Here is a 17,800-nt window from a genome sequence, read left to right as displayed (position 1 = left end):
AACAGTAATATAAATAAAACAGTTTATATATTATATATCATATATGTCATAACAGTAACATATAAAACCCACACTATATATTATATATCATGACAGAAACCTATATAATATATCCATATAACAGTAATACATGTTATATATATCTTATATGTGTCATAGCAGCAATATATATAAAAACAGTAAATATGTTATATATCTTATAAGAGTAATATATACATATAAACACAGTTAATATATTTTATATATATCATATACCAATAATATATCAATATATATTATATACATCATATATATGTCATAACAGTAATATATAAAAACAGTTTATGTTATATATCATGTATGTCATGACAGTAATATATATAAAATGCAATATATAAACACAGTTAATACATATATATCATATAACAGTGATATTTAAATACAGCTTATATATTATACATACATATAACAGTAATATATAAAACATAGTTAACACATATATCACATATACAGTAATATATGTTATACACAGTTAATATATACTATGGAATATAACATAGACAGCTAATATATATATATATATATAATTTACACATACATATGCAAAATACACTATACACAAACATGCATTTAATACATATACATTATACATAATGTACATTATCTAGCTCTTTGTAAACTATAAAACAAATAAAGGTTAGTTATTATTATTAATACATGTTTATTAATTATTCTGCCCAAAGGAGAGTCGCTTTTCTCATACTAGGATTTATTTTCTTTTTTCTCTAAAACGAGTGATTTGGATTAGACGGTCCTAGAGATTCCCAGCACTTCTAAATTTCAGGATGTCCCTGGTCCAGGCTCTTTGGAGAACAATTTTGTTTTTCAGAAAACATTGAAGAACTTTGATGTTAACTCATTTGACCACTAGAGGGCAGGTGTGGTCCATAGTTGTGAACAGCTGCCCCAGGACAGAGAGAAGAGAGAGAAAGATATAATCCATCCTTCTTTCTTCTCTGGAGGAGGGCAATTAGCTCTTGTGAGAATCCAGCCGGTATCACCTCTGAACACGGAGCCAGGAGAGCTGAAAAATGACCTGCTTCTTGCACCTACGATAATTACAGGCTGTGGACAAATTTCTTCTAATTTCTGAGCCTCATTTATCTCCTCTGGAAAATGGGCATGATGATAATAATACCTGCCTTGTTTGCCTCCCAGGAAAGGGGTGAGGAAAGCTCTTTGTTAACCTTCCTTAAAGCACCATATAAATGTGAGCTATCATTAAGGGAGAGAAATTAAGACTGGGAGCTATGATTATAATGGTAATAATTACTATTATTTTTATTATTACTGTTGCTATTGTTAGGACCATAATTCCAAGTCACACCCACTGACCCAGTGTCCTTTCCAGCCTTCTTTGTGGGTGGTCTGTTCTTCTTGCTGAAAGTCCCCTCCTCATACAGTGTTGCAGAATCATCCTGACCTCGGTGTCCCTTGACCAGCCCCCATCCTCCGGAGTTAATTCTCCTCCCAATTATTGTCATTGATGTTTGTCCTTCATCCCGAGGACCGGGACATCAGGGAGAGAATGCCATGATGGGCAGGAGAATTGGATCTGAGGGAGGGAGGCCTGGGCAAGGGTCTCTGCCTCGGTTTCCCCTCCAGAGCCATCTGGATCCAGACTGTTCTCCCAGTGGGAGACATTGGGTTTTTTTAAGCTCAGGTCTTGACCATGTCTCAGTTTGATGAGACAATGCCCTTAAGACTCATAGGACATTCTTTTGATTCTCATCAATGGCTTCTGGCTGGTCTTTTCTTAGGGGACACTGATCCTATATTTTAGAGGTGGAAAATAAGGAAGATGCTGTACCAAGTGTTTTCGATGCATCCACTGCCTAAGGGAATCAGCCAGTGGATTGAAAGAGAAATCAGACAGCCCAAACTCTCCCTTTCTCTGCCTTTTCCTAATTCTGCGCCTCCCCCCTGCCCCCAAGCCATCTTTCCCAGGATGCCGAGGGCTCAGGTGTCTGAGGAAATTATAAGCATGAGAAGGGAAGGTTTGTCCCATCTTCAGGGATTCCCTGGTCTGAGAGAAATGGTCCTCCATGGGATGATTTAGAGCTTGGGGGGATCTTGGAGACCTAGTGAATTTCCCTCATTTTGCAAACAAAGTAACAGAAGCCCTGAGAATTTAGTGGATCTATCCCCTAAGGCCATCATATAGTTATAAGTAGCAAATGAGAACTCACTTCATTTATAGATTGAATTGTGTTCAGAGATCATAGGGTACAGGGGTTCTTAACCAGGGAGTCTGGAAACTTTCAAAAAATCTTGGAGAGGGAGAAGAGAAGAGAGGGAAGGAGAAAAATGTTCAACACAAACAAAAATGAACATTGAAATTTTTCTTTACTATATAGAATTCCCAGTCCCTCTATTTTTATCCCCTGCATTTTTATTTCCTTCACAGGCTAATTGTACACTATCTCAAAGTCCGATTCTTTTTGTACAGCAAAACAACTGTTTGGACATGTATACATATATTGTACTTAATTTATACTTTAACATATTGAACATGTATGGGTCAACCTGCCATGGGGGGGGAGGGGAAAAATTGTAACAAAAGTTTTGGCAATTGTCAAAATTACCCATGCATATATCTGGTAAATAAAAACTATAATTACATTTTAAAAAATAAAAATATATATATATTCTTTATTTGGAAAAATAAAACTATTGAGAAAAAACATAAAAAATTGATAACTTAATTTCCATGTAATTTCCCTTGTAATCAGATGGATTTTACTTTATTCATTTAAAAATGTGGTTCTAAGAAAGCAGATTGCCAAAGCGGTCGGCCCTTGATATATGGGACCGCTCTTTTATTTTATAGACTTTCCAAGAGGCAGAGGGACTGTTTCTTACCCTTAAGATGCCCCTCTATGAGAAGGAAGTAGCTCAGGGGCACAGAGTGACTGACCTCATTGGTCTTTCCAGAGCATAAGTTTGGTTTGGAGGAAGCTGTTATAAAAACTCCCAAAAAAGGTCTTCAACTTCCCTATGCTGCTTTGGCCTTGGCAGCTGAATAACCGGAGTCTCCAAGGAAGGTTTGTGTGTACATCCATGGGATGTGCTGAAGTGGGGGAGACAGTTTTAGGAAATATGGCCAGACACCAGTTCCGAGCCCTAGAACCACCTCCCGGCCCAGTTAGGATGCTAAACTTTCAGGGGTAAGGGACTTAGAACACAACCGAACCTAACCTTTGAGCTCAAAACACAGAATTTCAGAGTTAGAAGTGAGCTTACAGTAATGGGAATTTGTTATCAAAAGATCATTTAAGGATCACCTGGGCCATCAGCAGATGGGCAGTCATGGCTCTAGCATCATCATCTCAACAGCTGAGCTCATGTCAGCGGAGGCAGAGAAGGGGAGGGGGGCTAGTGGTAGGTGTGTGCCGGGGAGTCACATTTCTGGGATTAACGGAAAGGGGGCTCCTTATTGTCCCTCCCCCTGTCTCCTCTATGGTCCTCATCTCCTTTCTCTCGTCTTTTGCAGCCCAGCACGGCGCCCCCAAAACCCAAGCCGCCCCCACTCACCAAGGAGACCGTCGTCTTCTGGGACATGCGCCTGTGGCACGTGGTTGGGATATTTTCCCTCTTTGTCCTGTCCATCAGTAAGTAAGGCCCCACCCTTTCTTTCCCCCTTTCCTCTGATTCTCCCCACTCCAGCTCCCTGACTTTGCTTCTTTCCAGTCTCTCCCCACCCTATTCCACAAGGCAGCTTGTATGGAGAGGAGGGATGACTGAACTTGGTCTCTGAGAACCTGGGTTCTAAGACCGGATTATTTGATTTAGAGCCAGGTTCTTGTTCTTAATTCCCTCATTTGTAAAAATGAGAGGGATGCTCACCAGGCCTGATGGAGAGAGCCAACTGCACTCTGAGAGAGAACTTTGGAACTGAGTGTGGAGGGCAACACGGAATTTTCACTCTTTTTGTTATTGTTTGCTGGTTTTTTCCCCTTCATTTCCCCTCTTTTTGATCTGGTTTTTCTGGTGCAGCATGGAAATATTTATAGAAGAATTGCACATGTTTAACATATATTAGATCACTTGCTGTCTCAGGGAGGAGATGAGGGAAAGGGAGGAAAAAAATTAGAACACAAGGTTTGGTAAGGGTGGATGTTGAAAATTATCCATGTGTATATTTTGAAAATAAAAAGCTTTAATTTAAAAAAAAGAGAGAGTTGGGCTTAGAGAGACTCCAGAAATTTCCTTCAGACTCCAAATCTCTGGTCCTATCCTCTTCAGCTTAGTTGAAGGGTAGTTAAGACATCATCCCATGGTGATGTCATCAGTCCTCCTGGAAAACGAAGGAGCCAGACTAAGTGCCAGGGCAGGGGGCTTGAGGGGGGCACAGAGACCTAAGTGACCTCTCGCTGCTGGGCATCTGGGGGCCAACGAGCAGGCAGGCAACCTGTGGAAGGCACACGGACCAGGCCGAAAAGTCATGGTCCCTGCTGGTCGCAGACCATGCGAGGGAGGAATTCTGGTAAATGCTAGTTGACTAACCACAGGAGGCCCCTAGTTGTTTCTGGCACCTTATGGTGCTCAAAATGTCCCTGTTTGGGGTCTGCGGGATGGAGGAAACTGGCAATGGGGGTGGTGGGAGGGATTCTACCCAGTGACTAGAGCCCTCTTTGCCAGGGAAGGTTGCCTCAGGGTAATTACTATAATTATGGGGCCTGGTGTTGGGAAGGGATTCCTGACATTCTGTCCCCAGAATGCCCATTTGATGATTCTCTTCCCCCCCACTTTTAAAGGGCCACTACCCAGATAAGGAAAGGAGGGAAATTTGGGTGGGGTCAAGATGGAAATCCCCCTGCGGCAACACCAACCATAGATGTGGCCCCCAAGTCTCACAACAGCTTTATTTTATCCAGTGCCATATTCTCCATGACTCACATTGAGTTCTGAGTAAAATTCGGCAGCTCCAAGCTACCTCCTCTCTGGCTCCTGAGCCTCCTGGATCTAGAGGACTAGATAGATCATCCCCAGTGGCCCAGACAATCCCATCAGCCCTAAGCTCTGTGTCAAAATTTCCATCCTTGTTACCGTAGAGTTTTGCTGCTTATGGTCTCCCCATGAGAGTCCTTATGTAACTAACTAAATAATTAGAACTAAAGTTCTAGTTAAAAGTCCCATTGTACAGATGAAGGAACTGAGTCCTGAAGCATGAAAGACTAGGTGAATTCACCCAGCGGATGACACAGCTGTGAACAGAGCCCAGGTCTCCTGATTTCCAGCTCTGCTTCATTCCTTCCACAATACCACAGGGGACTCTGTCACAGCCGTTTCTTTTGGCTTTCGGAAGGCCGAGTTCTCGTGGGATTGGCCTGGGACTCTCTGATTCCGCCTGGCTAGGGCTCATGGGAAAGTGATCTGGCTCGTCCAGGCAGGGTGTCCATGATGTGGGGCGGAGGGACAATGTCCCAGCTGCCGGTCTGCTGTGGGTCGAGGACCAGTTGAGAAAGCTGCTTTGACGATGCTAATAACTCACACTTAAATAAACATTCTAATAATTTTTTTTAAAACCCCAAAACAAAACAAGTACTTTCATGCCTTTTTTCTCTAAACAGTTCTATGCTAAAAGCAGTCCAAATATTTTTATTTTTACTATTATATATTTATTATTAAATAATATTATATTTAGATTATTAATATAATAATTATTGAAAATATTTTATTAAAATATTTTGCAGCTTTTGAGGTCCGTGGAGGGGAGTGAGTTGTTCAGAGGGACACAGTAAAAGAGCTAAGACTTGACTTGACCTCAGCACTGTCCGCTTTAATCACAGCCCATTCCCTATCCCTCCCACTCTTTCCCATCTCCTACTATCAACGACCAGTAGGAATAGGAAGTAGATGTGGTATATCGTTAGGACAAAGCCCCTTTTCTGTAATTTATGAAGTTCATTGGCTTGCCTGGGACACTGAGAAGTTAACTGTCTTGCCCAAGGTCTTGTGTCCACTAAGTGTGGGGGGTGGAGCCGGACTTAGGCCTGGCTCTCTATCCGCTGTGCTGGGCCGGAAGGCCCTCATAAACTTATTGGAATGTGGAGGGCTAGAAATTTAAAAATCATCTAATGAAATCCCCTCATTATCAGGTGAAGAAATGGGGACCTAGAGAAACGAGGTGACATCCAAGAGCATACAGTGAATCAATGGCAGGCCTGGAAAGTGAACGCTCATCTTCCAACCTTTTTTGTCTCTTGAAAGCTTCCATTTAGAAACTCCCCATGGCTCAGGGAAAATGGGCCCTGAATCTAAGAGAAGGCAGAGACCAGGGATGAGAGCGCAGGATACACGGAGAAAGGGGAGAAAGGGGAGGCAGAGGTTTTTATGTTCATAGGCTGTTCAAAGTGTTCCTGATTCACAATAACCCAGCACCTGGGGACAAGGTGTCCAGCAAGAAACGCCCTGCAGGACGGGAGTCAGCAGGCAGGATGCCCACGGTTCCCACTCACAGCTTTGGTGGGGAACGCCATGCTGGGTTGGCTTCCGTTTGTTTGTCATTGGTCCATCTTCGTTCGGGGTCAATGTCCCCTCATTCAGACATTTAACTCGGCTTCTGCCTTCTACATGAGAACTTTTCCGAGCCCAAACCCCGCTTCCCATCACTGTGTTATGTTTTAATATCATGCATGGGAGGCCTTGGGGTAAAGTGTTGGGAAAATGGCCTCAGAATCAGGAAAATTTCACTTTAAACCCCTTAAGAGGTATCCATAGCTCTGGGCAAATCAATTCGTTATTCTGAACCTCAGTTTTTGCATCTATTACAGAAAGGCAACCGAATGCTATAGAGGCTGTGGAACAGACCCTGAAGTCAGGAAGCCCTGGGTTCAAAGTTTGCCTGTGTGACCCTGGGCTAATCACTGAACCCCGAGTCCCAGCCTGAGGGATGGAGCCTCAATCCCATTCAGGTCCTGCTGGGGGACCTGTGTTCCCACAACCCAGTAAGACTATACCTTGGCCAATGCTTGCCACTCTGTTTGGTGGATGGACTCCTCTTATCAGCAGTTCCTTGCCAAGGAAATCCATATTTTTTATTTGCACGTGTCTCCCCTGATGGGACGTAAGCTGTCAGGGCAGGGACTCCTCTTAGTTCTGTCTGTATTTCTAGCTCTCAGCACGGGGCCCAGCACCTCGTAGCCCCTTCTGGTTGCTGGAGAGGACCAGTGATGTCACCGGTTGACATCTTGACAAGAGTGTGAATTGGATTTAAGTGGGGCAGGTCCTACAGCTGAGGAAACTGGGGCTCATGGAAATTAAGAGACACCCCGCTATTTGGTGTCAGGGGTGCGGCTTCTTATTTCAGGAATTTTTTGTTCTGCTCTATCAGCTCCTGGGAGTGGGAGCTGGGTCTGGGAAGAGAAGTGGGGGGCTGGTCTGGGGAGAGGTACATTGGAGTCTTCCAAGACCACAATCAAATCCTAGAGATCCAGAGAGTAAGGACCCCAAGACAGGAGCAGGCAAGTTGCAGGGAGGGGGTGTGTGTGACCCTTCTATCGTCTGAGCTAAAGAAATCTGGGTGGCAGAAATCCTGGGGTGCTGGGAGGATGAAGTCACTGGGTGGGTCCTCTTGGGGAGGGGGCCAGCCCCCTCCAGATGTGCGAGGCAGGGAAGGGAGCCAGGCCCACATTTCCATCTGCTTCCCATGTGTCCCCTCTTGGCAGGAGCTCCTTAGCTCTTCCCTTGATGGTACCTTTGCGCTAACCCTGGCTGGAGCCCCTCATAGACCCTCCTCTCCGCATACCCCCTTCCCCTCCAGGGGAAGAGAACAGAGCCGCAGGCAGGGAGGCCATCCTGGATGGCTGTTTTCCATTCCTCCCTGAAGGGGATGGCCTTCTGTCAAACATGTTTCACAACATGGCCCTACCAGAGCCTTTCTCCCCTGACAAGCCATTTCAGGCGCCTGAGCTGCCCTCGACGGACCCCAAAGAAGGAGAAAGAGAATCCCGTCTCTCTGCTCTCTCTCCTGTCCACGCTCAAAGGCTCTTCTCCTGAGACAACTCGGCTTCCTAATAGTCTACTGCCTCCATGGTAATGATAATAATAGCTTACATTTGTAGAGTACTTAAAGCTTACCCAATGCTTTCCTAAGGAGGCCCCAAGCAGAGGAGTGGAACTGTTATTATTCTCCTTTTATCAGTGATGAAACTGGAGAGCAGAGGCTGCGAGCTGCCTCCATCAGGCAAGGTCAGAGCTGGCCTTCAAACCTAGGAGCCCCGACCCAGCCATCCTAAATTCATGGAATTGGAGAATTGGAAGGGGCCTCAGAAGCCCCCCGGTCAACCCTTATATGAAGGGATCCCCATTATTAACGCATTGTTATCCAACTACTTCTTGAAGGCCTCCAAGGACGGGGAGCCCATTCCCTATCAAAGCAGCCCATTCTACTCCACTTTGGACAGTTCTTGTTATTAGGAATTTTTTCTCAGTATCAAATCTAGAGTTTCCTCTTTGTAACTTCCACCCACTGCTTCTGGTTCCGTCCTCTGGGGCCAAACACAACAAATCTAATCCGGCTTCCATCTTTCCTTGGTCTCCTAAGGCAAGTGATTTCCCCAAGCTCTGAGGGAGATGTTTATAGACTGGAAATTTCAGAGCTAAAGGCCACCCCCGACAAGGTGACTTTGGGTGGCCCTGGATAGCTTGGGTGGCTTAGTGGGCAGGGCATTGGGCCTAGAGTTAGGAAGATCTGAGTCCAAATTACTGAAAAAACCTTTTTTCTCTATGCCTCAGTTTCCCTAAGTGTTAAATATAGAAAAGAATAGCATTATTACATATAATATATATTATAACATAAGCCCTCCCAGGGCTGTTGTGAGGATCCAGCCAGATTGCTGAACAGGGCTTAGCGCAGTGTCTGGCCATGGCCCCAACTCCGTATCATCCTTTCCTCACGGTGAAGCATCCAGCTCTCCTGCCCAGGGTATAACCTGTGATCTTTGGGTTGTATCTCAGACTGTCAAGACTATTCAAACCCAAGTTTCCTGCTTCCTGCCAAGGACGGGTCTCCCTCCAATAATGCTGAGTTAAGTTTGTGCGTCTTGGTCACCCAGGGGACTATCGTCATTATATGAATGAATGAAAAAGCGTTTCTAAAGTGCTTATTTCGGTCAAGCACGACTGGGGATAGAAATATAAAAGTGAAACCGGCCCCTGCCCTCAAGGAGCTTACGTTCTAATAGGGAGGAGACCATATATAGAGTGGACCGATATTGTGAGAAATAATCCATTAAGACTCCCCACTCTACTGCAAGCTTTTTAATCAGTGGGATATTCTACATACGTCACATAGGGATAGATAGGTTCCTACAGTGGGCCTCAAACTGTAATGGTCACTACTTGTTCCCCAGGTTATAAGACTCACGTGTGCAAACACAAGGTGCTGACAGATATCTCTAAACTGTTTTGCTTAAATTCCATGTCCAGACCCAACATGAGTGGGACGCCTTGATGCTTTAGAAAGCCCCCCAATTTATCTCTGGATTTCCGGACTATTCTCTCTTGTCCAGCTGGGGGCCATTTTATGAGTACTTAGCCAGTGGGAGATGCCCTGGGATGGCCATCCCCACCCTGCTGCAATGGTATTTTTGGCTCTCAAGGGTAAGGCCTATCGACCAATGATGTTCTGTATTTCTCCATACCTCTCTTACATATTGGGGTATAAAACCCTATAAAAACAAGGTCCTGGATGAAGGGAGCATCTCGGATCACGAGGAAGAGCCACTTCATTAGACCGGGCCAGGGACCTTCTGATAAAACACCACTGGCTCAGAGCTCTGCCATAGTCATTTTTATTGTAGCTCCAGATTTCATTCTCCACAATCCCAGTTACAGAATTGTGCAATGGGGCCATGGGCTAGTGGACTGGCACAGCCTTTGGGGGGGAAATGACAGAGTTAGCTTAATCATCATTTAGAACTAGAAATGGGAAACAAGGGGACTGCGCGGTTTAGAAGACGAAGGACTGACTTGCACCCGAGTTGGAATTTGACTCTCCCTTCCTAGCCTGTGACTTTCCTCTCTGGGGATCTCGGGTAAGACAGAACAGATCATCTCTAAGATACCTTTCAGCTCAGAATTCGGTGTTCTAGCATCCTTTCTGGCTCTGACCTCCTATGTTGCAGCCCCGCTCTTCTGGGATTCTTTTCAGTCTGCTTAGATATCCTGGAATCGAGGGAGGCAAACAGAATCCGAGGTCTTGCCTTCATCCTCAGGCTGTACCACCGGGAGCACCTTTCTGCATCCTGGGGCTGGAGAAAAGGGACATACGAGGGCACCTGCCAAGGGCTGCTGCCAGCCTCGATATTATCAGCCTAGAACCAGCTCCCCAGGGGAAAAATCCTGCTTTATTCTTCTAAAGCTAATTCAGGCCCATCCCAAACAAATGTCTGTGAGGGAAGAAGCAGGGGAGGTTTGCACGTCCTCCCCAGCCTGGCAACATCTGCACGAGATGCAGGCCAACATCTGCAAGGCTCCTTTGAAGCTTGCAGCTCCCCAGGCTCAGTGTGCAGAGGCTGCTGGCTCCCGCCTTCCCCTCTAGCACTGGAGGAATGGGGGTGGTCCTGAGACAGAGAAGCTGGTCATGCTTTTAGCTCAACAGTAATCATGATGATGGTCAGTGCTGGTTAATAATAACTCCTATTTATACTTCATTAAATGTTTATTTAACGAGTAACAACAATGGCCTCTTTTTTAGGGTTTTCAAGTTTGCAAAATATTTTACCTTTAATATGCCTGTGATTATGATTATGATCTCTGTTTTAAAGGTGAAAAAACTCAGACTCACAAAGGAGAAGGGATTTGCTCAGGGTCACCCAGATAATAAGGGGGTAGAGCTCAGGTTTTCCTGGCTGGCTGGTTCTCCCCAGGGCTGGGAGATCCTTTCATGGGATTCCCAAGCACGGGAAATTCACTGGGAGCCTCCCGGTGAAGGAGAATGGGGGTGGGGAGAAAACGGGCATGGGAGAAATCTAGTCTGTTGGACCTTTTCCTATGTGGTGGCTGGGGAAGAAGCCTACATTCTGCAGCAAGTAACCCTTGGCCGGGCTGCTGGAGATAAGTCTCAAGATTTAGAAGTCATAATCTCCCCATTTCAGAGGGGATACAAGTCAAACCCCAAAGAAACCAAAGAATTCATTCAGGTCATATTATAAACCAATTTGGGGGCTGGAACATGGTACCCAGCTTCCTCTCCCTCCCCCAGGAACTCAAGGAGTTTACTAGTTTTTATTTATTCTGTAACTTGGGTCATGAATTCACACTGCTAATGATGGCAACTTATATAGTTGTATCTACACTTATAAACACACCTAGATGCGCCTGCTTTAACCAAAGGGACCAGTTTTTCACCAGTTTGAGGGGGAAATCCCCCTCACTCTCCCAAGTTGACCCTCCCAATGAGCACACTAGAATTCTAGGGCAGGAAGAACTTAGCACTTTTGAAAATAGAACATTAGAGCCAGGGGGCAAAACACTAGATAATCATAGGGGTTAATCATATACTTGTGAAAATATAAACACACTTTCATTTACTTTCACAGCTAGGAAAAGGCCCTTGAAATCCAAACACAGGCGTCTCTCTGGAAGAGACAAAGTATTCTTTCGGAGTAATTGTTCTTCCTTCTGTATCTGAGGAACGGCCCCAAACTGAGGCAAGGCCGTGAGATGCAGTTGGATCTGTGACCTGCACGTTGCTGAACATCAAGAAAGCAGATGGAGAAGGTGGAGGAGGAGAGGATGGGGCGGCCTCTCCCAGAGGAAGGGCCTGCTCCACCTGGTTAAGCCCTGACCATGTCCGTATCCTTAAACTGTTGTCAGCCTCCAGGTAGTACAGGGAAATGTAGCCTCCATCAAGAGATGAAAGACCCGAGTTCCTATCTCAGCTCTCCTACTTAATTGTTTGGCTGCCCTTGGAAAAATTTTTTTAATATAGGTATTCACATTTATTTTATTGGGTTGAAAAATAAACCTTAAAGAACTATAAAGTGTTTCGTATAGTGACTGTCACATAGTAGGTATTTAGTACATGACTGACTGACTATAGTCATTAATATATATTTTGCAGCCTTTTTTTTTAAATTATAGCTTTTTATTGATACAACATATACATGGGTAATTTTTACAACATTGTCCTTGCACTCACTTCTTTTCTTGGAAAATTATTTAATACTGAGTTTCTTCTTTTTTAAAGTTCCAGGACTTTGTAATGAGCTTAACATTTCTCAAAATGTTCTCTAGGGATCCCTTTCAGAATCCATGGGTCAAAGCTATTTTCACAATAATATTATGACATAATATTGGCCTAGTAAAATACTCCTCCAACTATATATCTTAATGAGGCCAAATTTTCTTTATATAATTCAACCAAAACAACATATTGCAACAGATTGAATGCAGAAACAGATAGGAGAATCCATCTGCTTTCTATTAAGACAGACATTAAAGAGATTTGTAAAAATATGTAAACAATGACTTTTTTCCATTTTTTCTTTTGAAAAATATGTTTAATTTTCATAAAATATTTTATTTATGTTAATATGTAATGGGCTAAAACTTTATCAGTTTTGATTTCTAATATAGTAAATATTAATAGGTATAATCAAAACAAAAGCTCTTTGGAGTCCTCAATAAATTTTAAGGATGTCAAAGAGTTCATTTCAGAATGCCGAGGGATCTTGAGATCAAAAAGTCTGAAAATTATTAGACTAGATAATCTTTAAGCCCTTCCAGTTCTAAAATTTATAATTCTTTGAGGAATGAGAAGATTCTTAATTCTGTTGCTGATTCCCCAAAATATCTCCACCCACACCCTAAGCCCACACCTCCAGTGGTTTTGCCTTGGAAGCTTAGGTTTCAATATCTGGTTTTTAATAAGATCTGACTCTCCCAGTTCCCTCCACTCCCAAGGGCCGGTTCTGTGGCCTGGGACTGGGCCTGGACAGCCTGAGCCAGATTAAGGATAACAAATTTGGGCCCTCTTTGAGCCCGTGGGTTTTGGGGGCAGACAGTCACAGCTGAGAAAACAGGTGAGGGAGAGAGACTGGGGCCCCACGAAAATCACATGTCCAGCAGCCGTACAGACCCGAGGTGGCCCTCGGTAGAAGCCCAGGCTGAGCCACCTTTGAGGGCAGAGCCTGCACTAGAGAAGAGCAAGAAGGGCATAAATACAATTTTAGGGAGTCCCTGGTTGGAGGGGCTACCTTCAGATAGCCTCTGGCTGAGGGACAGTCGACCTCTGCTCTCAGGGACCCTTTGGACCAAGGGGAAAACTGAACACTGAGAAAAACAATGTCATAAGACCCAAGTTAAAATCTAACTTGCCTCCTGAAGAGACAATGGGACTCAGAGGTGGGAGCTGGCTGACCTAAGTCACAAGCCCGATCTCTGGCTTGGATTCTAGTCTCACGGCACCGCAGCCATTTCCCTTACCTGGGTCTGGGACGGACTGCCAAGTACAGGAGAGGGAAAAACGGATTCTTCCTCCAGGCCTGGGCTGGCGGCCCCTGGCCCAGCTGCCCCATCTCCGTCTCTGTTCTCCTTACAGTCATCACTCTGTGCTGTGTCTTCAACTGCCGCGTGCCCCGGACCCGGAAGGAGATCGAAGCCCGATACCTGCAGAGGAGGGCGGCTAAGATGTACACGGACAAGCTGGAGACGGTGCCCCCCCTGACGGAGCTCACTGAGGTTCCCGGAGGTGAGGGCTTCCTTCGTTGCCCCCAGTCCAAACTTCCCGAACCGTGTTCCTTCCCCAGGTCCCTCCCCCCAAACTTCTCTGTCCCAGACTCCTTCACTCCAAGGTTCTGCATCCCACTGAATTACAGCAAACCCCTTCCTCCCTGATGCGTCAGGGCTGAGGACCCCGGGGGAAGGGAGACCTTTGCAGAGTTTGCACAGCTGTCCACAGTCATGCTCTTGCCCCTGGGGATTGTGGCTGGGTCTGGAGAACATTGGGCCCTGAGTGTTTTTGTCACATGTACCTGAGTAAGAGAAGCTGGGGGAGGTTCCGAGGTGGGGGGGAGCCAGAGGAGGCCCCGCAAAGCAGGACCAGAATGGCCAAGAGTGGCTGGGAGGCTAGAGCAAGGTCCAGAGTGACTGCTCGGGGCCCTGCTCCATCTCCCCCTTCTACCGAGAGGAAGCCTGTCTCAGAGAGTTAGTCATCTGTCCACCATCTCGCTGCTAGAGTGTATCTGAGCTGAGTCTTCTGGACTCCAAGTCAGGGTGGGTTGTGAGCGAGGGGGGATGGGCCACAGGACCCCAAACCCCATGTCAGTATTTGGGGGGGCAGACTGACTCTGAGACCCTGAAGTAGGATTTTTCCTGAGGCAGCAAACCAGGGCCACATAGAGCTGCCGGGATAAAGGCCTCCTGTTGTGTACCAAGTCAGGGCAGGGCGCTGGGGAGAGCAGAGGTTGGTGAAGGAGCTGGGGGAAAGGGAGGGAATGAGATCCCCCTGGAGACGACCAGACAAGCAGGACAGAGGCGGAAGATGGAGATGAACGAATCAGAGTTCCAGAAATGAAACGAGACGTCCCATTTGCTAAGGGGGTTCAAGGAGAGAATAGAGAACGGCATTGGCGGGAAGGTTGTAGAGGTGACAGCTAGTCAGCGACCGATTAGTGTAGATCCGATTGTCTCTGAAGGCCGGGGCTCGATTAGTGTAGATCCGATTGTCTCTGAAGGCCGGGGCTCGATTAGTGTAGATCCGATTGTCTCTGAGGGCCGGGGCTCCGTGGGCCCCGGGGCGACTCTTTAGAGTTAGAAGGAGCCTCGGAATATAGAACGAGGAATTTCGAAGCTGGAAGGAAGGACCTCTAAATATATTAGATAGGTGTTACATATTAGATTGTTATAGTCTATTATTATTATATTGTGGTATAGTATACTTTAGATTATATGTTATGGTCTATTCTATAGTCTACATTCACTAAATATGTGTATCTACATTTGTGTATGCTACTTTACCCTTTTTTTTTTCACAGACTAAGAAACTGAGTCCCAGAGAGAACTCCCCAACTTCTGGGGACTTGAGGGGGTTGGGAGACAGAGGTCTAGGAAAACCCAGGAGAGACGGGGAGGAGAGACAGAGACAGTGTTTTAGACTTGCCATAATGGCTTAGCCAGAGGCAGAAGACTGGACCGGATGACCTCCAGTAATGATAATAATGGCTCTGTAATTTTGTGTCTCGTGTACGTCACAATCCTTTAAAAAAAAAAAAAAGGCCCAGAAAAGTGGGAGAAAAACTGGAGAAGAGCAGCAGACAGACATGAAGGGATGGATCGCAGATCTTAGGATGACGGGATAGGACTTGGGGAGGAGGTGACGGGATCAGACTCTGTGGAAAAAAGCAGACCATCTTGCGGTCAGACCCAAAGAAGGACGCGCTCAGTGGGGACCTTCATAGGAAGGCGGTGACTGGGAGAGTCCAGCTCTTAGGGACATCTGTCCTGGGGCGCTTTAACCTCAGGGAGCTTTGGCAGTCAGGGGAGAGAAGCGGCTAAGGGTCAGGGACAGGGGGAGGTGTTGGAAGACCCGGACCCTCCCCCCTACTTTCTTCTGTGCCCTGTGATTGGAACTGGAGTACTCACCTGGGTGACGTCATCTCCCTGGGCCTCAGTTTACTCAATGGGCAGCAAGATTCTGGGTTAATAAAGAGCCAGGGCTAGAGTCAGGTCTACATCCAAATGTGACCTCAGATGCTTACTGGCGGTGTGATCCTGGGTGAGTTTGCCTCAGTTTCCTCATCTGTAAAATGGGGATAGTCATAGCACCTATCTCCCAGGGCTGTTGTAAGGGTCAAATGAGGTCATGATTGTTGGCTGCTTAGCCCAGCGTCTGGCATATAGTAAGCACTCTAACAGTTAGTTTTATCTGTGAGATGAAAGGATTGAATCCTGTGGCCTCCAAGGCCCCTTCCTTCTACGTGCCTGCGACTTTCCCTCTCTCATTCTGTTTCCTTCTCTGCAAAATAGGGACAGTTTATCTGCCCTATAGCTCCTGGGGGGTTTGTGTGGCTCCCATGAGAATATATGTGGTAAAGTGCTTTAGAAAGTATAACGGCATGGAGAAGAAAGAGAGATGAAAGAGAGAAAAAAAACAGACACACAGAGACAGAGATGGGGGAGAGAGAAAAAGAAAGGGAGGAGGGGTAGAGAGAGAGAGAGAGAGATAGAAAGACGGAGAGTCAGAGACAGAGACGGAGAGTATGTGTTCTTGAGAGGGCTCGTGACCTTCCCAAGCCTTCATTCACCCCTCTTCCCCAGCTTTTCTCCCTTCTGTTACCTTTCTCTCCCCAACAGGTGACAAAAAGAAGAAGAAGAAGGACACCGTGGACACAGTAGCCATCAAGGTGGAGGAGGATGAGAAGAAAGAGGGCAAGAAATGAAGGGCCTCCCTGACCCCCGCGTACCTCGAAGACTCAGAGAATGGCCAAAGGGGCTCTGGGAACCATGGGTCCAAAGCTCTCATTTGACGGAGGAGGGGAAAGGACTTGCCCATGATCATATGGCAAGCCAGTGGCAGGGACAAGCTTAGGGCCCAGCCCTCCCAGGCTCTGGCCGAGGGCCATTTTCAGAGCTCTCTTTTCCTTCTTGGACTCCTGCCCCTTCCATAGTCCGATGGCCCGAGCAAAGTCATCATGTGGGCCTGACACCCTGAGGGTCCCCTCCTCGTTCCATCTCCCCCCACCCACAGACCTTGCCCATTCCAGGACCTGTTCTGATCTCCATGAGGGCGGGGGGCTTCCCAACAAAGCTGATCAGAGCAGCTGCCATTTCTAGACTTCTCTCGGAAGGACAAAGTGCCTTTTGTCGCAACCCTACCAGGGATATTGCTGGTCTTGCTATCTGAGGGACAGTGGGAAACGGGAAGACTTAGTGTAAAATCCTTCCGAAATGTATTGCGTGACCACGGGCAAGTCAGACCGGATATGGTGAAGGGATGGAGAGCAAGCCTTGTAGTGAAAAGTTTACAGGAACTAGGGTGGAGACAGGAAGGCCCAGAGAGAATGGCGTCAGTGGCAGGCTCCGTGAAAAGTCTGAAGCTAAATCTCGTGGGGCTCGGTCCTGGAAGCCCTTCCCGACGCCCTCACCCTTGGACCTCACAGGGCACCAGTTTTGTACCTCTCTTGTGCACTTACTACCTAATACTGTGTATTGTGGTTCCTTGTGTCGGTGTCTTGTCGCCCTAACTGCTGGCTCTGCAAGGTCAGGGGCACAGATTTTTAAGTTTTGTATTTCAGCCAGCACCAAATGCAAAGATTTTGTCAGAGTAGGTGCTTAGTAAATGTTATTGAGATAAATGTCGTCTCTATTCTACTAAACTGTAGACATCATGAGGATGCTATATTCATCTTATGTCCCTCAATACACCTAGCGTGCAGGGTGCATTTAATAAAAATCTGTTGAATGCATAAATGATGAAAGGGATTTTTAAAGAATAGCGTAGGGGGCATATTCCAAATGGAAGGAGTGTTACTATCAAAACTGTGGAAATAGAAATTACCTTCATCCCAGGGAGACAGGAGAAGGTCTCTTTGGAGAACAGGGTCCATGAGGAGGCAGCTAGATGGGTGCAGTGGATAGAGCACCAGTCCTGAAGTCAGAGAAAGAAAGAAAAAGGAAGGAAGGAAGGAAGGAAGGAAGGAAGGAAGGAAGGAAGGAAGGAAGGAAGGAAGGAAGGAAGAAAGGAGGGAGAGAAGGAAGGAAGGAAGGAAGGAAGGAAGGAAGGAAGGAAGGAAGGAAGGAAGGAAGGAAGAAA

General features: G+C 46.1%; 1 protein-coding gene across 1 annotated transcript in view; it reads left to right on the top strand.

The window, feature by feature from the left end:
* The window catches only part of TMIE (transmembrane inner ear), a 31,274-nt gene extending 13,932 nt beyond the window's left edge, over nucleotides 1-17,342 (top strand). The window contains exons 3-5 of the mRNA XM_074282594.1: nucleotides 3,465-3,650; nucleotides 13,589-13,738; nucleotides 16,342-17,342. Of these exons, the coding sequence (XP_074138695.1) occupies nucleotides 3,465-3,650; nucleotides 13,589-13,738; nucleotides 16,342-16,427 (422 nt within the window). The 3' untranslated portion in view covers nucleotides 16,428-17,342. The remainder of the gene's footprint in view (nucleotides 1-3,464; nucleotides 3,651-13,588; nucleotides 13,739-16,341) is intronic.
* Nucleotides 17,343-17,800: the final 458 nt, after the last annotated feature.

The sequence above is a fragment of the Sminthopsis crassicaudata genome, chromosome 1 (assembly GCF_048593235.1).
Source record: "Sminthopsis crassicaudata isolate SCR6 chromosome 1, ASM4859323v1, whole genome shotgun sequence".
Lineage (NCBI taxonomy): Eukaryota > Metazoa > Chordata > Mammalia > Dasyuromorphia > Dasyuridae > Sminthopsis > Sminthopsis crassicaudata.
This window is presented reverse-complemented; position numbering and strand designations above follow the sequence as displayed.